The sequence below is a fragment of the Rattus norvegicus genome, chromosome 1 (genome assembly GCF_021556685.1).
Source record: "Rattus norvegicus strain SHRSP/BbbUtx chromosome 1, alternate assembly SHRSP_T2T, whole genome shotgun sequence".
NCBI lineage: Eukaryota > Metazoa > Chordata > Mammalia > Rodentia > Muridae > Rattus > Rattus norvegicus.
Window position 1 is genome coordinate 193,342,692 of NC_141534.1, and position 24,586 is coordinate 193,367,277.

The 24,586-nt window shown below is 49.2% G+C and overlaps 1 protein-coding gene across 15 annotated transcripts in view; it reads left to right on the forward strand.

The window, feature by feature from the left end:
• Window positions 1-24,586, forward strand: part of Katnip (katanin interacting protein) — a 166,341-nt gene that overhangs the window by 133,938 nt on the left and 7,817 nt on the right. For 9 of the 15 annotated variants that reach the window (XR_015630535.1, XM_087571696.1, XM_087571754.1 and 6 more), the window contains 7 exon segments: window positions 714-1,587; window positions 8,372-9,076; window positions 9,984-10,192; window positions 12,639-12,717; window positions 18,521-18,698; window positions 23,199-23,364; window positions 24,327-24,484. Coding sequence is in view for 14 of the 15 variants with exons in the window: in XM_087571696.1 (XP_087427822.1) it covers window positions 714-1,587; window positions 8,372-9,076; window positions 9,984-10,192; window positions 12,639-12,717; window positions 18,521-18,698; window positions 23,199-23,364; window positions 24,327-24,484 (2,369 nt within the window). In the remaining variant the exon portion in view is untranslated. 15 annotated transcript variants of the gene reach the window in all.

The window sequence follows — 24,586 nt, forward strand, 5'->3', positions numbered from 1 at the left end:
CATCCTCCTACCCTGTCCTACTTTTCCTACCTCCTGATTACACCAAGTCCTTGTCGTAGGCTCTTCTTCTAAGATATTCAATATGAGATATCCAAGGAGACTCCATTGAACATGCACACCAGATCTGCTTGATGCAGAAGCCCCAGGAACTACACTACATTTTAGTTTACTTAAAATACATATATTTGAGAGGTTTGTTTGTTTGGTTGGTTGGTGGTTGGTTTTTGTTTTGTTTTGTTCGAGATAAGAATCTCACTTTGTAGCCCATGCTAGCTTCCAACTCACTATGTCCTGGGGCCTGACAAGTGCTAGAATGACAGGTGTATACCGCTGTACCTTCAGAGACTGGCTGGGTGAGAAGAGCCTTGCAAGGGTTCACAAGGGAGCATGGGCATCTTTGCTCCTGTAGGAGGCTAACTCTGATGATAGCAGCAGGAGACCAGGAAACGGGGAAACCAATTAGTGGGCCATTACCAATGTCCTGACAGGAGGCGATGAAAGCCAAGACAGTACTGAGGCTGCCTCTCTGAGAAAATTCTTTGATTTGTAGAGTATGTGCAGAGAGAGGAGAGGGAATCCATTTCACAGGTGCTGGCACAGTGCTCACATTTCTAGCACTTTACATTTCTGTTTGGGGGCATCTTCCACCTTCACAGTCTGACACATCAGTCTGATGACACATGCTTTCCTTTTGCTCCTTTTTGTGCATTCAGGATCTTGACATTGGTGCTAAGAACGTGAAACTCTATGTCAACAAAAGCCTCCTCTTCGATGGCGTGCTAGAGAAAGGAGGAGGTGAAGCCCCGTTTGATTGTACCATCCCTGTTGATCTGCAGAGTGAGAAGAATGAGAACCCAGAGAAGGCCTTGAGGACTGACTGGAAAGAAAGCAAAGGCGCCCTCAAGATGGCTGCCACGGGTAAGGATAAGGAGCTTGGGCTCAGCTGCTTACAGCCAGCTGAATCCTTGGATATGAGTGTTTCCTCACAAGGAGATTTCCTTGGTGAAAAGGTGAATGCTACATATTGCCCGAAGAAAAGTTTGTCCAAGTTACAGGAAGATGTAAGACTGTTGGCAACCCCTGCGTCTATGGGTGATGGGCCCAGTGTCCCTTCTTCCTCCTCTCCTGGGAAATGTCTTCCTCTAGAAGAGGAGCTCTCTTTCATCCAACAGCTGGAAAACCTCAGAAGTAGGAAAATCCCTGAACCCACTGGGAAAACTCCCCACTGGTTACAGCCTTCTCTCACAGGAATGGGCAAAAAACAGACAGTTAGGAAGCCCAAACCCCTGTGGCTCAGTCCTGAAAAAGATCTGGAACAGAAGAGCAGGCTTCCATCTTATGACGTTATTGGTGATGCTTCTGGAGAGGTGGAGGCCAGAGAAAAAGGCCCGAGGCGTGAGCAAGGGAGAAGTAGCAGCTGGAATGTCATCACTGAGGAGAGACCCCCAAAGGCATCCTCCAAAGCCTGTGGCAGTGACTTAGACATCTTTAGCCAGCCTCCTAGCAGGGATCGCCCTGCTAGTGGGAGGAGGGCCCTGAAGAAGGACGCCAGCAGTAGCCATGGTGATGACCGGCCAGCCAGCAAAGGTAAGCTTCAAGCTGTCCCCATTGGAATGAAACTATTCATTTCCCTGGACCCTGCTTTCCTTATCTATAAAACAAGGAGGCTGTTCTCAAGTAGGGGGTCACAAATCTACTGTCTCAGCCAGAAAGGTGGTACAAATGAGGTAACCAAGAACTCTGCCTGTTAAACTCTTAGATGTGATGTCACTGGCACCAGGATGGCACCTTGGCCCATTTTTCTTGCACTACAAGGTTTTCCAAAGTGGACTTGATTTTCCACTTTGATAAAGGCATTAGTCCCTAGTAATTTACCTGAGTCTGAAGGCCCAAGATCATTGGTCAGAAGCAGCCTCCACACTGTAGACTTGTTGCTGGCCTCCAGGAATGCATGGCCAGTGTGCCAGTTTGCTTTCGCTTTTGTCGGAACAAACTGGAGGAAGGAAAGGCCTTGCTTTACAGTGTTAGCAATGACGACGATTGTTTTGAAACCACTGTGTGTATTTAAAAGAAATGGTTATGGCTCAGGCCTGTAATCTCAGATACTCCAGAGGCTGAGGCTGGAGAGTTACGTCCAAGGCTGACCTAGGCTTCAGAATGAGTGTAAGGCCAGCCTGATCAACTTAGTGATACTTTGTCTCAAAACACAGTGGGTTATCTACAAGGACATCCTGAATGTGAAAGGGGCTCAGGGTGTCATCTTCACATATCCATCCTGAGTAAAAGGGCACCAAGGTGGGGACACTGGTAGGGACAACCAGACTTGCCCGTGTTGGGGAGTACCTTATTCATTGATTAATTAATTAATCAGAATGAATCTGACTGTTTGCAGGCACTCTGCTCGCTGAGCCTCAGTGTCTTCATCTGTAAGATAGGATTGACGTATCCTTCTTAGAGTTGTGAGGGACAAACAAGACAATGGTTCTAATGAAACAGCAGAGCTTCCCTGGTTCCTGGGGAGTGTTCAGCAAGTAATAAGTGAGACATCAGCCTGTGCCTTGTACCACTCCACAAACCTACTGGCCTCAATTTTTCCTCCTATTACTACAAAGCCTCCACAAAGCACCCCTTTCCTCAAGGATTCTAGGTGGGCTATTTGAGATCCATGGACTATGCTTGGCAGGTACCTGGCAGAGAAGCATGCCTCAACAAATGGTTAATGCTTTTGCGCTCCCATGTCCAGCCTGCATCACCTGTGCTCTGAGTCTGCTTCTTGGTGTGGCCACAGGCACTGCCCATCGTCCTTAGTCATCTCTGGTCACTACATCAGTGAGTGTCTGCTTGGTTCCTCTTTTATCCCTCAGAATCTGAGGGCTACCCCAAACCTCTGGCTGTCCTCTGGGTCTGTGCTGCCACCCACCTTTCAGCTAGACTCTAATAGTGAGTATAGCAGAGATCAGGAAATCCCAGAAGGGCTGAGCCTGAAACCTCTAACCTCAAGGAGTTGAGGCAGGAGTATCACCAAGACAGGCCTCTGCTGTATAGAAAGGCCCTGTTTAAAAAAACAAAAACAAAAACAAAAACAAAAACAAAGAAACCAAAAAAAAAAACCAAACCAAAACAAAACAAAACCCCAAAACATTAAAATGGTTGAGGGTGAGGGGATTGACAGGTAAAGTACTTGAGAACCTGATTTGGATACCCAGACCCACCCAATTCCAGCTCTGGGGGAAGCAGAGGCAGGAGGATCCCTTGTTGGCCAGCCAGTCTAGCCAAATAATGACACCCAGGCCAGTGAGAGACCTTGTCAGCAGAGATGGACATTCCCTCAGGATGAAAACCAGGTTTGTCCTCTAGTCTCCACAGGCATGCAAAATATATACACATGCACACACAATTATACATGCACACTAAAGAACAGACAGTAAAAGAAAGAGAAGCCTTCTGAATATGAAAGTCTGCCTTAGGTGACATGCCGTGGGGCAGGACAGTGGTGACAAGCAGTGCCTGGATCCATGTGTTCTTTGCCAAGGGCTGGTCCAACCTTACTTGTTCTCTTGACAGCCCCATCTAACAGATAAAAAAATGTGAAATTTAAGTAACTTTTCTAGAGATTCCTTTCCCACAATCAGTGGGGCTGTATAGACTTTGAACCACAGTGGATCAGTCCCACCATTCTGAGCCTATTAGCATAACTGCCAACACTCACTGAGTGGCCAGCCAGGTTTTAAACAGACATGGAGCGGCAGGGAGTTCTTGGTTACAGGCAACAGTCCAGCTGTCCAAGTTGAGAGGCCTCAATCTCACTGGAATTTCTTGGCAGGCACTTCCCTGCTTGGCTCTCAAGTCCTTGAGATTCAATACTTGTTAGCTGCTTTTGCTAACAAGGAAAGTTGTTTAGAAATAGTGTTATTACCCATCACCCAACTCCAAAGCCCACTGCCTGGGCCTCTAAGAAGTGTTCTAGCTGAGTCCACTAAAATGCTAGTGGGGTGATAAGCTTCACAGAATTCACCATGTTGAGTCCACCACAGTGCCTTTACTGTGTGGCCCACCAGGGAATCGTATTGTACTGTAAAGCCATGGCCATTCTGGAAGTGGGTGTGTTGGCCACAGGTGGATGAGGTCTCATCAGCCTTTACCATGCACAGTGAAGAGGAGTAGGTGGAAACCTCAGGGAACTCCGAAGTACCAAAGGCTAGTAGCATCTTTTCCCTGTTCCCTTGGTTCTGCTCAAAAGTCCACCGGACCGTCCGTCACCTTTTCCTTGCTAGTTTGTTCAGAGGCAGCCAAAGGCCTTTCAGCCCCAAGTAACTGAGTGCCGGTTCTGGGCCCTGCCAGTTCTAGAGTCTCATGAGATACTGATTGGTAGACTTGGGTCAGCTGTCCAGACCTTGTCCAGTCAGCAATGGCTGAAGCAGGTGCACTGGAAGAAAGGTAGTTGCGTTGTATTTCTCCTTGTCCATTCTCGTTTCCTGTGTTAGTAGCCATTGACGCAGATATGGTGCTGGTGACAAGGGCAGTTTTATAAATTCTGAGCTTCAATTGTCCATATCTGACTCCACACAGGAGGAGTCTTTTGGCATCTTGAATTCTGTCATGTCATCATCAGAGATCCTTCTAGACTCCATAGACTGCAGATGGATACAATGGCCTTCTGCTGCTCATTTTGGTTTAGGACCAGAGCTGGGGACATGGCTTAATGAGAAAGTGCTTAACGTGTCTCATCCATAGTACCATAAAAAAGGAAATAGGAAACTTCTTGACTAACAGATTTAGGATAGTATTGTCAGCATTGACAAGCCAAGCCTTAGCTTAGTCCCAAGTAGTAGTCAGAGCCTGTTCCCAGCAGAGACACATGGATGTCCAGCTGCCATCACACCCAACAGGGCCAGGAGAAATTCTGTACCTCTCCTTTTAGAACCAAGTCTGTGACTGAGGGAGGAGTCTGGAAGGCAGACTCGGAAGGAGTGCCAAGTCCCTGGTCCCTGGCAGAGGCACGCCAGCCAAGTTCCTGATGTGTGGTGCTTAGTATTTCCTGGCATGCTTGTAGGCCAACTCTGCCATTGCTTTCAGGCAGAGGAATTCACATCACAGAGACCCGAGTGCTGACAGCCCTTGCTAGAGCCTCTTCTGCTGCATGTCGTACCAGTCTCTGGGAGGAGGACTATGGGGACTTCCAGGTTCTTTATTGGCAGATAGGAAGATGGGGCAGGGCAGGCACGGGACAACCTGCTGGTTATAACCGCCAGGCTGATCCAAGAAACTGAAGGCAAGAAGCTAATATTGACAGGTCTTCCTGTCCCAGGAAACACTTGTAGGTGTTTCTAGCACCTCATGCTTTCTGTGTATGGCACTTGGTCATGCCAGGAAGCAAGGATGAGGTGGAGGAGGGGCACTGAAAGGAAGTGACCATCTGGAGGAAGAGCTGTCCCAGCAGAAGGCAGAGAAGGACAAAGACTCACTAAAGAAGACATCTGGTGGGGTAGAGCAGGATAGCAGCGGCTGCGGGAGATGGAGGTTGCAGAAATGGGAAGAACCACAACAGGGCACAGTGAGCAAAGTCATTTTTATTCTTAGCATAAGAAATGATCGTGGTGGGCTGGAGAGACGGCTCAGCAGTAAGAGCACTGACTACTTTTCCAGAGGACCTGAGTTCAATTCCCAGCAACCACATGGTGGCTCACAACCATCTGTAATGGAATCTGATGACCCCTTCTGGTGTCTGAAGACAGCTACAGTGTACTCATGTAAATATAATAATAAACAAATCTTTTTAAAAAAAGAAATGATCGTGGCAATGAAAATAGCATGTGACAAATTCTGCTGTAGGCTCAAGGCTCAGGGTGTTAAAGTGACCAGACCACACAGAGATAACATGAGGTGCTGGAAATATCTACAAGGTGTTTTCTAGGATGGAGAGGCTTCTTGCCTTCAGTCCCCTAGATCAGCGTGGAGGCTGTCATCTGTGGGTTCTCTCATGCCTGCTTGCCCCCTCTTTCCTATCTGCTGACAGCAAAGAGCCTAGTAGTCTTGTCACTGGAATTGGAGAACCCTGGCAGAACTTGATCTGAGCTTGACCAGTGCCTGTGTGGGAGCTGAGAGACCATGGGGCTGAGAGTGATAGCTGGGTAAAACCAAAAGCAGCAGGGTGGAGCCAAGGATCAAGTAAGTCTCAGGTCTCCTAGACTTTGCAAGGTGGCACTACTATGATAAGAAGCTTGAGTAGGCTTGTGTGGTAAGCACACCTGTGCTCCTGAAATCCTGGAGACTAAGGCAGGGAGCTCACAGTTTGAGACCAGCCTGAGCTATGTAATAAGATCCCATCTCAAAGGTCTGGGGAGAAAGAAGCAAAGAAAAAGAGAGGCAGTGGGGAGCTAGCTCTCTGGGTCAGGGAGCTGAAGTGGTATGTTTCCTAGACCACTGGGAGACAGACTCTCAAGTGCAAGACCTTTGTGTGGGATGTCACTTGTGAAGTGAAGACTGACAAAGACTTGAGAGTCATTGTCACTTGCTGAAAATGGGGAGTTCAGAGGTGTCTTAGGCATTTAAAGTGCAAAAGGCCACCAAGGCTCTTGGGAACAGGTGGATACAGGAGCTCATATAAAGCTATCAGAGTTTCTCTGTATCTTTTGGTTCCTGCTCCCCAAGTTGTCATTTTTAGGAAGGTTCCCCACAGAGTAGTCAAATAGCCCCCCACAGTTCAACCCTGTGGTCATATCCCATCAGCCTGGCTCAGCCAGAGGAATGACAGCCTCTTGAGCATCAGTGTAGATAGCCTCAAAGTGGGATGGTCTTCAGAAAGCTGAGGCTTGTTTCCCAAAGAGGAGAGGCTGAGTTCAGGGTGGAGTTGAAAGGCCACTATTGAGACAGGAAACAGGATGTCTGTACAGAATAGGGGAGAACAGGGCATGATGGAAGGGAACCACAGCATCTGGTACCCTCCCTTTTCTAGACAGGAGAGGTTTATACATTGTCTGCAGGCAGAGAGAGCAGTGGAAAGCACTGGAGGAAGAAGCAGTCTTGGAAGACTCTAGAGAGAGTATTTGATAGTGCCAAGCTCCCTAGAGTGCAGGCAGGGAGGGAGTGGAGTGCAGGCACTGCTCAGTATGAAAGCAGCCTAGAATGGCAGTGCTGCATGCCGCTGTCTATTCAGAATGACACCTTTCCATGGCTGCCGGCAAGGGCCAATGCCTGATGGTCACTCTGAGCTCAGAGATTCTGAGAGGGGCTTCAGAGCCTTTCTTGAAGTACTGGTTGAGTCCTCATGCTTGGGACTCAGGCTTTGTCCTTACATAGGAGTAGACAGATGCCTTACCCTTTAATACACTTGGTGAAGTTGACTGCTTTGAACTTGTGATCCTCCTGCCTCCATAGACCAATGCTAGTACTCAGACTTCTCATTCTTTCTTGAGCATTCATCCTGTTGTTAAGTAATACATTCTAGTGCTGCCAGAGCCATGTGACTGGGCCAGCTTCCAGTGCAGTACAGCCTACACTGTGACCAACTCAGACCCCATGGCCATGATATGTCCCTGGCTATGGGAGTTTCAAAGTGGGGTGACTTCTGGTAAAGCTTTTAACACCAAAATAGCCTTCCCGGGTCAGCTTCCTGTCACCATGGTACCCACGATGAACAAATTTCAAAGGATAGATCATTGTGGCCCACAGGTTCAGAGGCTCAGGCCTGAGATATCTGGCCATGTTGCTCTGGGCCTACAGAAGGAGCATGTGATGGCAGCAGGTGATGAGGGAAGCTGCTCCCCTGATGTAGCTGGAAAGTGAAGAGAGAGAGAACATCCCAGGATCCCCTTCAGGGATGTGTCCCTACCTCGTAAAGGCTCCACCTTCCCAGGAGTGCCACAGCATGGATGCCAAGCCTGAAACATACTAGCCTTTGGGGAATGTTCAAGATTCAAACTCTAGCTCTTCTGATTAGCACAACAGCTGTACTCCTAGAAAGTTCAAAGTCTATTAAAAGACTCTTGTTTTTCCTGAAAAGAGAGTCTAGACTTGGTTGATGATAAACAGTTCTTTGTCAAGACCAACACCGAAGCTCATGGGGGAGAAGAAGCCACAGTTCACCTAGCCTACCGTGAAGTTGTAGAGTACTCATGTGGACCATCTCTGTGCTGTGGAGTTCACCTCATTAAGTAATGTCTGAATGAATCTGACTGCAGGCACTCTGCTCTCTGAGCCTCAGTGTCTTCATCTCTAAGACAGGATTGACGCACCCATCTTAGAGTTGTGAGGGACAAAGAAGACAGTGGCTTTAATGAAATATCAGAGCTTCCCTGGCTCCTGGGGAATGCATGAGACAGTTTCCAAGGTGTGACACTAACAGAGTGCCCCCTCCTGTGTTCTCTTTCAGAAGACGCCCAGGCCACCCAGACACTGCCTTGGTTGCAGTGGGATGGTGAGCAGGAGCATGCACTGCATGCATCGTGGGATTCCCTCACTGCCTTCGACCGTGCCCACCGGGGCCGCATCTCTGCCCTGGAGCCACAGGGGGACATCCTGGATGAGTTCCTGAAGCAGCAGAGGAGCAGCCGGCATGAGGAGTACCCAGCCCCTGGCAGAGAGGAGGAGTCAGAGCCCTCCACAGAGACAGATGGTGACAGCGATTTTAAAATTCCAGTCCTCCCTTATGGACAGCACTTGGTCATTGACATCAAGTCTACATGGGGAGATAGACACTATGTTGGCCTTAATGGCATAGAAATATTCAGCTCCTCAGGGGAACCAGTACAGATTTCCAACATTACAGCGGACCCTCCTGACATCAATATTTTACCAGCTTATGGGAAAGACCCACGTGTAGTGTCTAACCTCATTGATGGGGTGAACAGGACCCAGGATGACATGCATGTCTGGCTGGCCCCCTTCACACCAGGCATGACCCACACCATCTCTATTGAATTCACACACCCTTGCCAAGTTGCCCTGATTAGGATTTGGAATTACAATAAGTCTCGAATCCACTCCTTCCGAGGTGTGAAAGACATCACAATGCTGTTGGATACTCAGTGCATCTTTGAAGGAGAAATTGCCAAAGCCTCAGGAACCCTGATGGGAGGTACAGTATATCTGTGGGGATTTTCTACAAGTCCTTGTTTGCTACTCACTGAGGCATGGAGTGGAAACCCATGATCTAGTCCAGGACAGCTAAGGTCTTCCTAGACATGGGGTGCACCCCTCACCTCCTCCAGGATGGGTGGGCCAGAGTCGGCCCTCTAACACTAAGTGTCTTTCTAGAGACTAGGTAGGATCTTGAACCTGAAAAGGGGCTTTTCTGCAAGTTCAGAGTGTCTTTCTTGCCTTTAGGCAAAGGGGTGGGATATTTAGAGAGCCAATGGTCCAGTCAGTCATTGGAGCCCAGGTCTCCAGGTTGGGAGAATACCCACACCTTATGGGGGAGGTGCTTTATAAAAGGGCCCACAGGAAGCCAGGCTAGGCAGTGCATACCTAGTGACTCCAGCCCTAGGCTTATGTATGCATAGATGGTAAGTCACCCTCGCTCGAGACCACCCCTGTCCTATACACACTATTCCTATCCTGCTTCACCAAAGACTATAGCTCATGTGAGCTGTAGACTTAAGTTCAGGGGCAGTCTGAGTCTTAACAAGGCTGTCTCAAGATTTAAAGCATGGGATGTCTGTGGCCATAGGTCAGTGGTAGACCTTTTGAGTATCAAGGCCCTAGGGTCTTGTATCCCCAGCACCAAAGAAACAGGCTCAGGAATCTGGGTTGGGCACCCAGTGCCTCATACACACCAGGGAGATAGCAAGAATTCTTATTCCATGAGGTCCCACCAATGTGACTCTCAGCTTGGTGAAATGTGGGGGGCGAGCTCTTGGCTCACATCAAGAACTGTCAGTTGCTTAAGACCACATAGTGTATGGGACACTATGACATGTTATAGGTGGCAGATCACTGGGACTGGGGGATAGCTGAATCTTCTCTCTTCTTGGTGATATGTCCAGCCCCCGAGCACTTTGGAGACACTATTCTATTCACCACGGATGAGGACATCCTAGAGGCCATATTCTGTTTGGATGATACTTTTGACATGGATGCTGAGAGTCTGTGTGGTCTTCAGCCTGAAGAGGCGCTAAGGAGGCCCAGCACTGCCGATGGTGAAGGTCAGGATGAAAGGCCCTTCACACAGGCTGGCTTGGGTGCCCAGGACCAGGTAGGACTGGAGTGGGCCTGGGGAGTACCCGTACCTGGACAGGTCTCACTATGCAGCACAGTCTGGCCTTGAACTCTCTCTCTTCCTGCCTCAGCCTCCCAAGTGGTGGGGCAGCTCCTAAATGGATTACCGCTCCTGACTCGGAGCAGGGAGGGAAAGGAAGACGGATGTCCTTTATGCTGCTGGGGCTGCTGCCTTGACAGTCCCCATTTTTTCTATTTCATTTTCTATCCGGTATTTCATATTTCACTTTCTAATTAATTTTTTTAAACTGAAGTGAAGTATGGATTCAAATTTTCATCAAAGCCAGGAAGTATAGGCTAGATGTTGGGCTCGGTGCTGCATGTGTATAATATAGAGGTTGTGTTGTCTTTGGGGAGGGGGTGTGCCTGGGGCTGCTTCCCATCACTCACCATGATCATTCACCATTGTGAGTAGAACAGAAATGCTCAATTAAAACAATGAGCAGAGTATTCAAGGGGGCCTTCCCCCTCTCAGAGAAGGAGAGAGGGTAGTGAAGAGAAGGATTTGTGAGGGCAGGGCTGGGAGGAGAAGAGGGAAGAGGCTGCAATGGGGATGTAATGTAGAAAAAAAAATCATGGAAAGGAAAAAAATGACCAAAGCTGAGCATCCTGGTATAGGCCTCAAAGCCAGCCTTTTGTGAGTTTAAGGCAAATCAGAGTTGTAGAATGAGTTCAAAACCATCCTGGCTAAGTTAGAGAAACTGTGTCTCAAAATAAAAAGAAAAAAATTATAGATGTGATCATTGGAAAAGTATTTGCCTAGCATGCTTTAGGCCCAGAATCTACCCCAGGAACCATTTATAAACAAAACTGAGAACAACTGGCTGTCTGAGCACATGCTCTAACCCAAGCTCACTAGTAATATGGGCTTTGTAAGCCCAGCCCAAAATGACCCTCAAGTAGGGACTGTTGTATTCCTGTTGAGGGCATGGAGTAAGTGCCTTAACTGAGGTTATACCATAAAGGTATCAAAGCCAGAATCTGAGTGCATAGTGTTAAAGAAAATGGGCAATAGTAAGCCCGTGTCGGGGTCCATTGATGAAAATGGAGAGGCTACATGGTCTTGAGAGAGTCCTGTGATGCAGAGAAAGAGGAATAGAAAGAACAGCCAGAAGCCCCAGGTGACAGGCTGGCCCACAGAAGTGTGTGAGGAAAGCAGGCAGCTGGCATAGAGACCAGATCCCTGTTCGATGGGGCTGGAACAGCAAGGCTAGGCAGGCATGGGGTAAGATGGCCACAAGCAGGAGCCTGAGAAGGGACTCCCACTCTGCCCAGTGACAGCTCATCACCCATTGTTATCTGTTCTCATGATCTTTTCAAAAGAAGCCAGAAATCTGGGTCATAAATGATCTCAGTTTAAAATGGCAATTAACTGAAAGTTCCAAGTCTTCCCTGCCCACAAAGCACACCAGTCTGCTCTTGACCTATGGGCCTCCAGGGAGCTGACCTTGAAGTCCTCCATCTGTTCAGTGATTTCCAAAAGTCAAGGCCCAGGGGGACTTGCTGATGGACCTGACCCGCAAGGCATGAGGGATTGCTTGATCCTGGGAAGACAAACTTCTTACTTCATTTTGCCTTACACCATCCCTGTCTGAAGCACTGGAGGCTTCTTTGTCTAGGAGAATTAATATAAAATAATGAATAAATTAGTCTTATGTGGAGACCCCAAGCAGAGTATAGCAGACTGCTCTGACCTATCAGTAGACAAGACGGGTTGCCCATGGGGTCAGCTAGGAACTCTAACAATATAGGAGTCTCAGCTCACTCCTAAGATGTTCATTCTGGACAGCCAAAGTGTGTGCCACTCGGTGTGGTTTGAGGTCCCCTTTCTTCCTTCTTCCTCCCTTCCTCCTATCTTCATTTCAGTCTTCTCCCCCCCTCTCTCTTCACCACCCCTCTTTCTTCCTGCTCTCTCCTGTCAACCTTCCCTCCTCCATCTTTCTTCTTCCTCTTCCTTTCCTCCCACTTCTCTTCTCCCTCCAGCTCTGCCTCTTCCTGTCCTTTCTCCTTCCTTATCCATCCTCCTTTCTCCTCTTCTATCTTTCTCCCTCCCTCCTTTTCCCTTCTTCTCTGACTCCTCATCTCCCTCCTTCGTTGTGTCCCTCCCCCACCCTTCCTTCCTCCTCTATCCCTCTCCTCTGTCTTCCTTCCCTCTCACTCAGTAAGCATTAAGGGTTTTTAGGAGACTTTGAAAAGTGTGAAAGCCCTGTGGGGATCCTTGCCCCTTAGCTGCTGTAAGAGCTATGGGTAGGGATGTGGTCCCAGGCTCCAGATACCCACATGCCTTGTCATAGGAAGGGAAGGCATACAAAAACAGACACAGGAATTTCCAGGGCACGGAATGGACGATGAATCTGGTAAAGGAACTGTGTGGATACCACTAAAACCTCCCTTCTCCCTGTTTCTCCCCAACCATCCTATAGGTACCAGGACTAGAGCTACAATCCGGCCCCCCTGTCTCTGATGTCTTCACTCCTGAGCCAGGCATCTTCTACGGGCTATGTGAGTACCTTCCCCAGGTACCTGGCCGGGCCTTCTGTTTTCTTTGCACTGTCAGAAAGGCATTTGTGCCCACTGGGAATCTGGACTTGGGAGCCAATTGACTCCAGGCTGCTGAAGGCTTAGTAGTTAGAGCTGTCATAGAACCCAGCCACAGCTCAGCTCTTACACAAAGGAAAGAAGGGGTTAGGGTGGGGGCATTGTGGAATCACATGGCCCAAGGCCTAAGTCTTCTGACTTCTTCAGAACCTGTGATTTTAGGCAGACTCTGAAGTGTTGGCTGATTTCACATGTTGGCATACATAAGGCTGCTCCCTGAAGAGATCTCATCTGGACCCTGGGCCTCTCCCCTTCCTTCCAGACAAGTTCCTCTCTTAGTTCACTCACATCCATGCCAGCCCCCCATTGTCTAAGGAAGCTCCAAGCTGAGATTGTGGCTATCTGCAATCACTCCACCCTACCTACCCTACCCCAGGGCCCTGTTAACAGGTTCTCCGTATGGCCTGCTGCCTTGCTTCCTACGCTTTCTTGCTCCTCCTGCTGCCGTGTCACTTGCTTTCAGTTTATCTCTTGAAAACAAGAGCTGTGACCCAACCCAATTTCTTCAGAAGCAGCCTCACACCTTCAGTTCCCAGTTCATCCCAGCCTAGCCTGGCCCCTTCTCTTGCCACCCTAGTAGGTGGAGGCTTCTGGGTCTGAATGTCTCTTCTGGCTCCCTGCCTACCCAGTCTGTGTAGTCTGAGTATGGGGTCTCTAAGGTAGCTCTGAGGAAAAATGACTGGGGCCTACATTGAGGGGCAGGCAGGACTGGACAGAAAGCAAAGGTGGCCTCATCAAGGACTCAGCAGCTAGATGGGAAACCTAGAGGCTGGTGATAACCTGAGCTGAGAGAAAGCTTGGTCTTCATGTCCCTATGTCTTCATGTCAGTGGTCATAGGCTACATCCAGGAAGGACACACCTTCCTGAAGATACTCATTAACCCTGTAACACAGGCAGTCTCCTGCCCAGGACAAGGGTCTGATGGTACCTAATGTTTACTGCACCTCTTCCTGCTCAGGCTCTTCTGCAGCTGATTTCTCCAAACCTTCCCACAATTCTCAGTGAGAACTCTCCCCTATTCCTTGCTTGCCCAAAAGGGAAAAAAATGGTCTGTTAGACAGAAAGGTGACTTATTTTGAATCCCTATAGGTCTTCCCACTCCAGGTCACTGAATTACTTTAGACTAACAAACTAAAGAGCTGTAACTCTAGCACTTGAGAGGCAGGGGCAGGAAGACCTGAGTTCCAGATCAGCCTGTGTTCTATGAGAGATCTTGCCTGAATAAGTGTCCATTTGGCATGCAAACTGGAGGACCCCAGTAATTTTGGCTCTTAGTGCCCACATAAAGTCAGGCATGGCAGTGCACACCTGTAATCCCAGTGTTGGCAAGATGGAAACAATTAAAACCCTGGAGCTCTGTGACCGCCAGTCTGTCCTAATGAGTGTGCCCTAGGACCCAGTAAGGAAGAATGACAGGCAAGGTTGTCCTCTGGCCTCCACATGCACACATACATAGAACTTAATACACAGAAACACACACGCTGAATGAATGAATGAATGAAGGAATGAATGAATGAATGAATGAATGGTCAACCAATGTTAGGTGAGAACCAGGCTTGGGTGTGTTTTTATCTCTCTGAGAGGCAGATCTGGGCCTTCCCTGCCCGACCTCCCTGTCCTTAGTGTCCTCATTTTCCACATTAGACAGCTGAAGCTCAGGGAGCCAAGGTTGGGACCAGAAGCAAGGAGATCTAACTCCAAGAGTACAAATCCTCCCCATACCACAGCATGCCTCAGGGCTCTGGTTAAGAGGCTACTTTATGACAGAGGCCTCTGTGAGGGACAGCATTTCCTGTGAAGCTGCAAGGTCCTAGAAGATAGCAATCCTTTGTTTTTTTACTAGTTTGCTTCCCTTGGGGTTTGAAGTACACACACACACACACACACACACACACACACACACACACACACACACACGAACAATGGAAATTGAATTCAAGCTGAATTCAGCAAAAAGAGAACCTGTTGGCTTTGTGCACCTAGAAGGTAGGGTCACTAGTTTTTTAGGCAGCTGGATGTAGACAGGGAAATGACATCATGGAGACTCGCTGTATCTCTGCCTTTCTACCCTGTTAGCTCTTGTTCTTCTCCATGGGAGCCATGTACCAGTGGCTCATGGGAAAGCTATACACCAGAGGCTCCAGGGAGCTTTGTGCTCACATCCACCCATTACTAGCAACCCAAGAGTAAAAACCACTTTGTTTGTCCAGAAGATCTAGTCCTAGAATTAAAAGTCTCTGGGTCTAGCTTGTATCACAAGCCTGTCCATAAATTCATTATGCAGTTCACTGTGTGGGGCTGGACAGGTACGAGACATGAAAATCATATATGACAAGACATGGATTATTAGCCATCCCTGTAGCCTGCTGAGAGTGGCCAGCTGCCCAGACAACCTGGCTGAGCCAGACCCTCTTCTTGGAGGAGAAGAAAGGCAGGTGAGGGCGCAGCCAGGGAGAAGCCACTACTGTCCTATCTACCGCTAATTTCCCCCCAAAGCCTGTTTACCAATGCCCTTTGTATGGGCTAATCCAGCCTTTCTCAGAGATAACACTGCAGTTGGCCATGGAGTAGAGTACTGTGACTTTGTTCATTGTACCTGCTCAGAAAGCACTGAGGCCTCTCCACTGTAGCATTGCCTCCCTCATGAGGTTAGAGCCCCAAGATTCCTACATTTCTTCTCTCTGAACCTCCATCCCACCCTCTACCTGCTTAGCAACCTATGCACGTGAAGGGCACTTTAATAAGGTAGCCCCAGGGGTATGTGTTTTGGGGGGAGGCAGTGGGTGGACATGGCCAATCCTCTTCATGCTTTGAAAGGGGAATATATGACTTGCTAATTTGCAGATGACACTCATTTGGGAAGTTTTGCAAATATCAGCCACGATGAATAGGGAAGGAGTCGAGAGGGCCAAAACATGAGAGAAATAACAAAATTAATTTCCATTTGTATAAATACTAATTGATGCATCCGAGGAAAATGAATATGGAGCATGGATATCAGCTTACAGGGAGAACCATTGCATTCAGAGCCCTGAATCCATGGGATCAGGTGCATCTTACCAGACACAAAGGGACTGCAGGCATGGGAAGGCTTCTTATTCCCAGGGAGAGGGGATATGTCTGCCTCCTCCTGCCCCTCCCTTCCCAACCTACTCCCTCTTCCACCTCCAGGCATTCTCTCTCCCACACCACTCTGTCACCTGGATCAATCCCCTCTCCTTCTGTGTTCAAGCCATTAGGCTCCATTGCCTCTTAAACAGACCCTGATTGTGTCCCCTACTGTCCTCTTCCACTAAGAGCACCCTGGGTGAGGCCTCTCTCAGCACCAATGTCTGCACCGCTGCCCTGATCCCTTATGTGGGCCACCATGGTGGTGCACATCTGTAGTACCCAGATTCAGGAGGCAAAACCTAGAGGATCACATGTTTGAGACCATTGTAGACTACAAAGGGAGAGCGTGTCTCAACAAAGCAAACAGAGAAGGTAACCTGTTAGCACTTCCCGTTGCTCACATCGCAAGCCTCTCCACTTCCATGTGGGACCCAGCTTAGCCTCCCTTTTAAGTTTCCTGCCCGTCTCCTCCCCTGGCTAGCAGCTTCCAGATGTGGGCCCAACTTGTTCTCTCAACTAGAATGACCTTTCTCTAGGAATGCAGGATAGCATGCCTCATCCTAGCATGCCACCAGATGCCACCTCCCTTCCCTAAACACCCAGCCCCCACTGTGCCGCTCACCACCCATCCCATCATTCTGTTGGGGCATGTGGCAGTGTGTACAGCTGTGGTACCTAGCATTTGCCAGGCATCTGTTGACTGCAGAATGAGCACTGCTCACTGAGATTTACTACCTCACCTCTAATTGTAAACCATAGTTGGCACATATAGCCGATCTGAGTATTTGTTTACTATTCACTGTGAATCAGAGGAGACACACCCTCCTACCTACTTCCCACCAATCAGAGCCGCCCTCCTACCTACTTCCCACCAATCAGAGCTTTCAAAACAAAATCTGATTAAGCATCTACTTGTTGAGCACTGAGGTTCTGAGGATAGAAGAGTCAGCCCTGGCTCAGGGAACTCACATCAATGTGGAATGCCTCCGGGGTAAGGATGAAAGCAAGAGGAGCAAGGGCTTGGAGAGCCACGAGGACACCATCTGAAAGTCACTGAGAGATGACATCTGGGCGTGGCCAGTAGAAGGATATATCCATCAGTTTGTGCTGCAGAACAGACAAATCTGCCATGGAGTGCCTGGATATCAGCCCTCAGCCTGCTCATGACTCGGAGCAGCCGGCATGTAGACCAGCAACTGCCTGCATGCGCTGCTATGGCCGCAGCAACAGGTGACTGAGCTCTTTTGGCACCAGCACAGGGCAGAAAGAAAAGACAAGCTCCTGTACACGTAAGCCTTGCAGCCCAGAAGCAGGGTGGAGAAGCTGACCCAATTCTGTGTGGAGAGCAGCATGGCCACAGGCTGGAGGGGCAGCCAGCTGTTTTGCCCCCATCCATACCCTGGAGGATATGTGTGCATGACCAGCAATCTGCTCAGTGCTGCTTAGGACCCAGGTCCAACTCACTCCTGAGATGCTCAGGACAACGTCGGCACCGCAGAGAGGAAGTCAGAAGGCTGAGTCACAAGAGGATGCTGGGAAATGACAGGGCATAGGACAAGATGTCAAGTGCAGGGAGGTGAGAGGTTGCAGCCTGGCCCTTAGAGAGTTCTGAAGTTTTCCTGGACTTGCAGATCCTTTTGTGAAAAATATGGAGCACCTCATGACCCCAGGCTTTCTGCCAGCTCCTCCAAGCCTAAGTCACTCAGCAAAAGTCTAGAGAATTAAACCATAGGTGCTAAGCAGGCCGAGCACCTACAGGATAGGAGAGGCCATGAACTTGGCCCTGCTCTACTGGTAAAGGAGGAACTCCAGCCAAGCCTATGACAGGGTGACAGGTTATGACCCAGAGAGGGGACCTTTCTGGGCAATGGAATGAGTCACCTGGCATGTGTGTCCCAGGAGCACAGAAAGTGTCCTTCCTAAAATGGTGTCTGGTGCAGGGGGTGAAAGCTGAGGAGGAAGGATGGGCTCAGCAGTCACCTCTCTTACCCTGAGTCCAGTGAGGGCTCCTAGGAGGAGCTCATTTGCATAAAATGTTAAAGTCTGGGTGTGGGGCTTCCTGACGTGACTGGCCAGTATAGGTAGTGCCGCGCATTGGTTGGCATTGAGCCTCTACTCTGTGCCAGCTCTGTGCCAGTGCCTGGGTACACAACAGTCTGGACAGACAAGTGGGGTTGTTCCCTTAAGGAGTCAGTCACCTGGCAGGCCACTAAGTAGGAACTTAGTATTTACTAAGTAGTGGCCTCTGGGGTTTGGTAGAGGAAGTATACAAAGACATGGCAGGCTGTGATTGCAGCCAGAGGATGGGAGCAGCCTTGTGACAGAAGAAAAGCTTAGACAAATGAGCAATGGAAAGATGATGTGGGTAGGACTAAGGTCCTGATGTATGACCTTGCCGCAAAGCAACATGAGGGAGCCAACAGGGTTCAAGGTGTGGTGTGAGCTGGCCCAGCCATGTGTGGGTTTCCTGCCTGCAGCATGTCCTGCGTAGGCATCAGTCTGGCCTGAGGACACCTGACAGAAGGTTCATGAAGGTTGGCTCTCTCGTGGCTCCAGAGCGTCTGGAGGTGACTGTCTGCATTCCTTCCCTCACAGGCCTCCGACTAAACTTCACAGCCTCCTGGGGGGACCTGCACTACATAGGACTCACTGGCCTGGAAGTAGTAGGCAAGGACGGCGAGGCCCTGCCCATCCAACCACAGCAGCTCTCTGCCTCTCCCAGGGACTTAAATGACCTGCCCGAGTACAGTGATGACTCACGGACCCTGGACAAGTAAGTGTTAGAAGCTTGACTATAGCAGTTGGGGTCTAGAGACATGCTCTGTGTCCCAGGCATCAGGTACATCAGATACTGCCTGGAAGAGCAATGTGGCCAAAAGAAGTAGAGGTGACCCTTCCCACAGGTGGTCCTTGTTGCAGAGCAGTCAGGATAAGAAGTCAGACTGGTGTATCTGCAGATGCTGCATGCTGTGATGCTGCACAGGCCTCAGTGAGGGCCTCCTCAGCATAGTCTGTCGGCCTCGGTGGTGACCCACTCTGCTTGCACATACCTGCCCTAGGCCTCTCCCCTTTGATAAGAAAGTCTGTGTTGGTCACGATGGCTGCTCTGCTCTCTGTACATCCCACAGACTATAGCCAGGGTGAATGGGCAAGCTTTTTATGGTATCCATCCACAGACACCTGTCATTCATAGACTGGCTCTTGGCCTCCTGCTATAAACAGCTATGTGACTTTATTAGAAGCAAGGACAGTTTGAAGGATGGGAGTTCAAAGCTCTCCTTTAAGTTTTCAAACCTCACAATTGCAACAGTGAGGACAAGAATAACCAATAGAGCAAGCGCCCCATTGGAGTGGTAAGTGGCAGACACTAATCTGCTAGTAGATTGCAGAAGTCCATCCATGAAAGCCACAGCACAGACTGACTCGCCAGTGTCATCCCTGTGTACAGAGGAGCAGGCTGAAGTCAGAAGGAGGCCGACCGGTTAACACATGGCACTGAACTGCTGAGTCAGGCACCTCCTCTGCCTCAGTATCCACAGATCTGTGATAATCATCCCCATGGCTACAGGTGGAAGTAGGGTGGTCACACTGTAGCCCTAGTCCTGGCGGTCCGTTTAAGGTGTCCCTTCACTGTGGCCTTCAATCCTGCGGGCCGGACTGCTTGGGGTCATTGTGGGCTGTAGACTCTGGCAGGTCAGCTGGCAGACCTAGACTGACCCCATAAGCTACCTCTGTTCAGCTGCAGAAGAAAACCACACCTGCCCAGCTTGAGCATCCCCGTCACCTACTTGACACCCCACAGATCACAGACAGCCTCTAGCCCAATCTTAACGTCACCCTTAAACATTCCTGTGCACATCTCTGACCAGGGAGCACTCGAAAGGGCAAAGCCACCCTCAGTGACCTTGTCACATCTAGATTGTGGATAGTGCTGCCTGAACCACCAGATGGCCCTCCTAATGTTTTTGTACTTAAGCTAAGATCCAGTAACCAAGTGTGCCGTGGTCTGAGAAGCCCTCAAGCTTCAATAAATTTCTTTCTCTCACTTTTCCTTCCTTCATTTATTTTTATGTTTTAGGTTAGAATAAAAAATTGGATTTCATTAGGGCAACTTCATACACATGTCATCACACTTTGTCCTCACTCCTCCCCCCCACCATCCTTCCCTGTACCCTCTCAATCGCGTCCCTTTTTCTCCCAGTTAAGCCACGCTTGCTGCCAAGTGTTCTATTATGCTTCTATCCCCATCTTTTTTTTTTTTTTTTTTTTTGGTTCTTTTTTTGGAGCTGGGGACCGAACCCAGGGCCTTGCGCTTCCTAGGCCAGCGCTCTAACCACTGAGCTAAATCCCCAACCCCTCTATCCCCATCTTAAGATCCCTTCCTTCCCTCCAGTGAAACCCTTTCTAGTTTTTCAATATAAATGCGCACACACACACACACACACACACACACACACACACACAGCTTTAGGCTCCATAGCTAGAAGACATACAGACATAGAAGTCTAAGTCTGGTTGCATCCGTTTTCCTGTAAACACCTTATGGTTGCATTTTTCTTTATGGGTGCATAAAATTCCATTATGTGTATGCACTGCACCTAGACTCAGTCCGTGTGCTGCCTCTGTATGTTGTAGCAGTAAACACGAATGTGCATGTATCTCATGGTAACACTGACTTAAACCCAGGAGAGTTAGAGCTGGGCCAGGTAGTAGATCTATGGGGGAGTGGGTGTGAAAAACCCCCATAATGATTTCTGTGACCCCTAACAGCAGGAATGAGGGGTCCTCATTCCCCATATTCTCTCCAGCATTGGTTGCTGTTTATTTTCTTGACAGGGTGAGATGGATTCTCAAAGCAGTTTTCCCTGATCCTTAGGAATGATGTTTTGTTTTTGTTTTGTTTTCCCCCAAATCTTTATTGGCCATTTTGATCTCTTCTCTTTAATCCTGCCATATGGAGCTGACAAACATTGTCCCCATTCTATAGGCTCTCTTCACTCTGGAGCACTCCTCACCTCCATGGTTCTGGTTTTCTTAGGACAGGGTTTCTGTGTGTACCAACAGGACTTCAAGTTCAAATCCTCCTGATTTACCTTCAAGTACTGAGATTATAGAAGTATACCACCAACTCTTTTTTGTTTGTTTGTTTTCCTATTTTTCTTTTATTTAAAGTAGATTTTTTTTTAGTCAGATGTGGTATTGTATGCCTTTAATTCCATTACTCAGGAAGCAGAGGCAGGCAGATCTTTGAGTTCAAGGCTACTTAGCAAGTTCCAGGACAACCAGAGCTATACAGAGAAACCCTGTCTTGAAAAATAAAAACATGTTTTTCATTCATCACATTCTGATTATAGTTTCCCTCCCCCAACTCCTCCTACTTTCTCCCCTCCTCCTCTCTCATCAGGACCTACACCCTTTCTGTCTCATTAAAAAACAAACAGGAATCTAAAGAATAATAATAAAATAAGACAATAATACAAAAACAAACAAATGGGAATAGAACAAAACAAATAGAAGGAAAGGGCCAAAGAAAAAACATAAGAATGTTATACAGACACAGACACAGACACACATTTGCACACACAGGGATCCCATAAAAGCACTAAACTGGGAGCCACGATGTATATGCAAAGGACCTGTAAGGCTTTAAAAAATGTCCTGGCAAAACGTGAGACAAGAACCTGCAAGGATGGTATTGAGCACCTTTTCTGTTGCCCTTTACTGCTGGGCATGGGGCCTGGCCTCAAGCCATCCTTTATCCTTGTTGGTGATCTCAGATTCTGGGAGTATCTGTGCTCACTTATGTATTTGTTTGCAATATTTAGTTTTTGTTTGTTTGGAGTTCTGGGGATAGAAACCAGAGCCCCCTGGCAAGCATTCTACTTCCAACTGCCCCTTCCCAGCCTTCAGATATGACAGGATGGCCCAGGTCTTGTCTCTCTTGCCCCATCTGTCCTCTACCATATCCCTGCAATGACAGGGCCCCAATGGTGGCCACAGAGTTTAGAGACCCCCATCTACACATGAAAGAGGCTTGTTGCTACTGGGTCTCTGAAGGGCAGAACCAGGAGGTGACTGCAAAGGAGGAGACTTGTTTTGCCACCAGCCTGTCTGCCATCTATCTCCAGTGTCCCCTCTCCCAAACTGTAACAGTTTTGCTGGCACCCAGTCCCCAAGACAGAAGTGATTGCTTTGGAAGGAAACAGCAGTCTGAGCAGCCAGCTTCCTTCACAAACAGCAGGGTCAGCCTGCTGAATTTCCTCAGTTTTAACATGCCAGCAATTGTAAGACACACCATCCATCAATTTAATAACAGCCTTTTAGAGCACGGGAGAGAGAACGCTTTACCTCCATGGATGAACACTTAGATTTATTCTAAACCTCAAACTATCAAATGGTAAGGGGAAAAGTTGATTTTTAGATATGGGAATTGTGGCCACAGCCAGAGTTGCTCACAGTACAGACGTCCTCAAGGTCCTTAGGGTTCAAGGGTAGAGTGGGGTGGGGCTGATTATCTCTGAGTCGGGGTCTTCAAGTGGCCATGCCACAACAGAGGACAGAGGTTGGGTCCAGGCTAAAGAGGCTGAGGCAGGTACAGATGCAGAGGGGCTGAGGTAACTAGTTTGGAAATCCCTCCTGCTAGTTAGGGTTTCCCTGGGACACGCAGACCTGTGGCTACCAAGCAGATTAGCTCATCACAATCGTGCCTCTTCTGGCACTTGTCCCTGGCCTAGGTCTGCCAGGTTCCCTGATGTTCGCCGAGAGAGGGGATGCACTTCCAGCAAACTGCCTCCACAGCTTGCAGAACATCTGGGCAACAGAGAAAAGCCCTACCCCCACCCCCAGTGCACCCTTTCTGAGCATTGATGCTGAGGTCATGACCTCATTCCCAGCTTGCAGTTGGTCCCTGCTTCTTGTGGTCTGCCTGCCTGGCCATACTATGACATCTCTTGATCCCATTAACCACGGCACATCTTAGGTAGGGTACCTGCACCACAGTTCTGTGATGAGCGTATTTCTACGTCCAGCCTTCCTGACACACAGAATGTTCATCTTTAGCAGAAGTCTCCCACCCTGGGGTCACCAGGCTGAGGGATTCCCAAGGAGGACACAGCTGTCTCTGTGGAAGTGTTGAGGATGAGTGTCTCTCAGCTCCTTCTTGAGCATTGCTCGACTTCACTGCTCTCCCACCTTCCAAAGCAAAGCAGGATGAGGGAAGCAGGCTTCCTAAAGGCTTCCCACCATCTTGCTGACCCGATCTCCTTGCCTGCAGGTTAATCGATGGCATGAACATCACCACCGAGGATGAGCACATGTGGCTGATCCCCTTTTCCCCTGGGTTGGACCATGTGGTTATGATCCACTTTGACAGAGCCCAAAGCATTGCTGGCCTGCGCCTCTGGAACTACAATAAATCTCCGGAGGACACCTACCGAGGGGTAAGCCGGGCAGAGCGGAGTCCACTGTCAGGAAGGCAGCATGATGAATGGCTGGCGTGGGTGCTGGAGAGGAGCATAAATCCTCCAGAACCTTCCAATGGAGGGGGTGGGGGGACGATACCCAGGGAGAGAGCAAGCTGCATTTCCTTTGCACACAGCAAGTATAGCCAGCAGCCCAGGGCAGCCTGGGGAACTGCAGGGTTTTGCTTCTCTTGGAACTGTGCGTGCCCTTCCCACACTGCCAGGCTTGTCTGTCAGCTGCAGGCCTGTGTCCACTGAGCACTGGCTGGGGAGGGTGTTGTCGGCAGGCTCATGTGCACACCTCATTTCATCAGGCTCTTGCCCTGCCTCCTCTACTGCCCCATCTCCAAGGGCTCCAAGGAAGGCTGGGAAAGAGTCTGCCATTCTGTTGGGGCTACACAGCTAGAGTCTGGTCTGCCAAGCATGAAGCCCACACTCTTTTTCGATTGCTAGTGGGAAGGCAGGGATGGCAGGTGGCCTCAGAAGGCTTGTATGTCTTTGCAGTTTGCTGGCAGATCCTAGTAGCATGGCTAGAGGATTCCTGCCTAGACAGTATATGCATGCGTGTGTGCGTGCTTGCACGTGTGTGAGTGTGCACATGTGCTCAGTAAGCTCTCGGCGAGCACAGTGCCACTACCTGTCAGCCCTGAGGCTGTGAGGAGGACCAGCTGGATCTCTGCTATGTACCCAGAAAGGACTTAGCAAGTGTTGAAAGTAGGAAGATGGAGCCTATGCCCATCTCCCAGGTGGGGAAGGAGGTGGAGAGAGCTGGAGGCCTGCACAGCACTGCCACAGGTCCCTGCCACTGGTGTCTGGAGTCCCTTCACCCCCCTGAAATGCATGCATGGGGAACATAGGTAAGTCACTGGGCTCAAAGTAGAATGTAACTGTCACTGGAACTCAGGCTTCCCTGGCCTGGTAATCTGTGTCTCCTTTGCTAGGTTAAAATCGCACATGTGTCCCTGGATGGCCTGTGCGTGTCTCCTGCAGAAGGCTTTCTCATCCGAAAGGGGCCTGGTAACTGCCATTTTGATTTTGCACAAGAAATCCTCTTTGGGGACTACCTACAGACCCGGCTACCACCAGCACCCAGCAGGAGGTGAGGGGTTGGGTCTGCATGTGTGTGCACCCTCAGGGCCTATTGTCCAGAACACCCCTGGTTGCCTCCAGGCCGCTCCTGTTCCCCAGCCCTGGTCCCTGA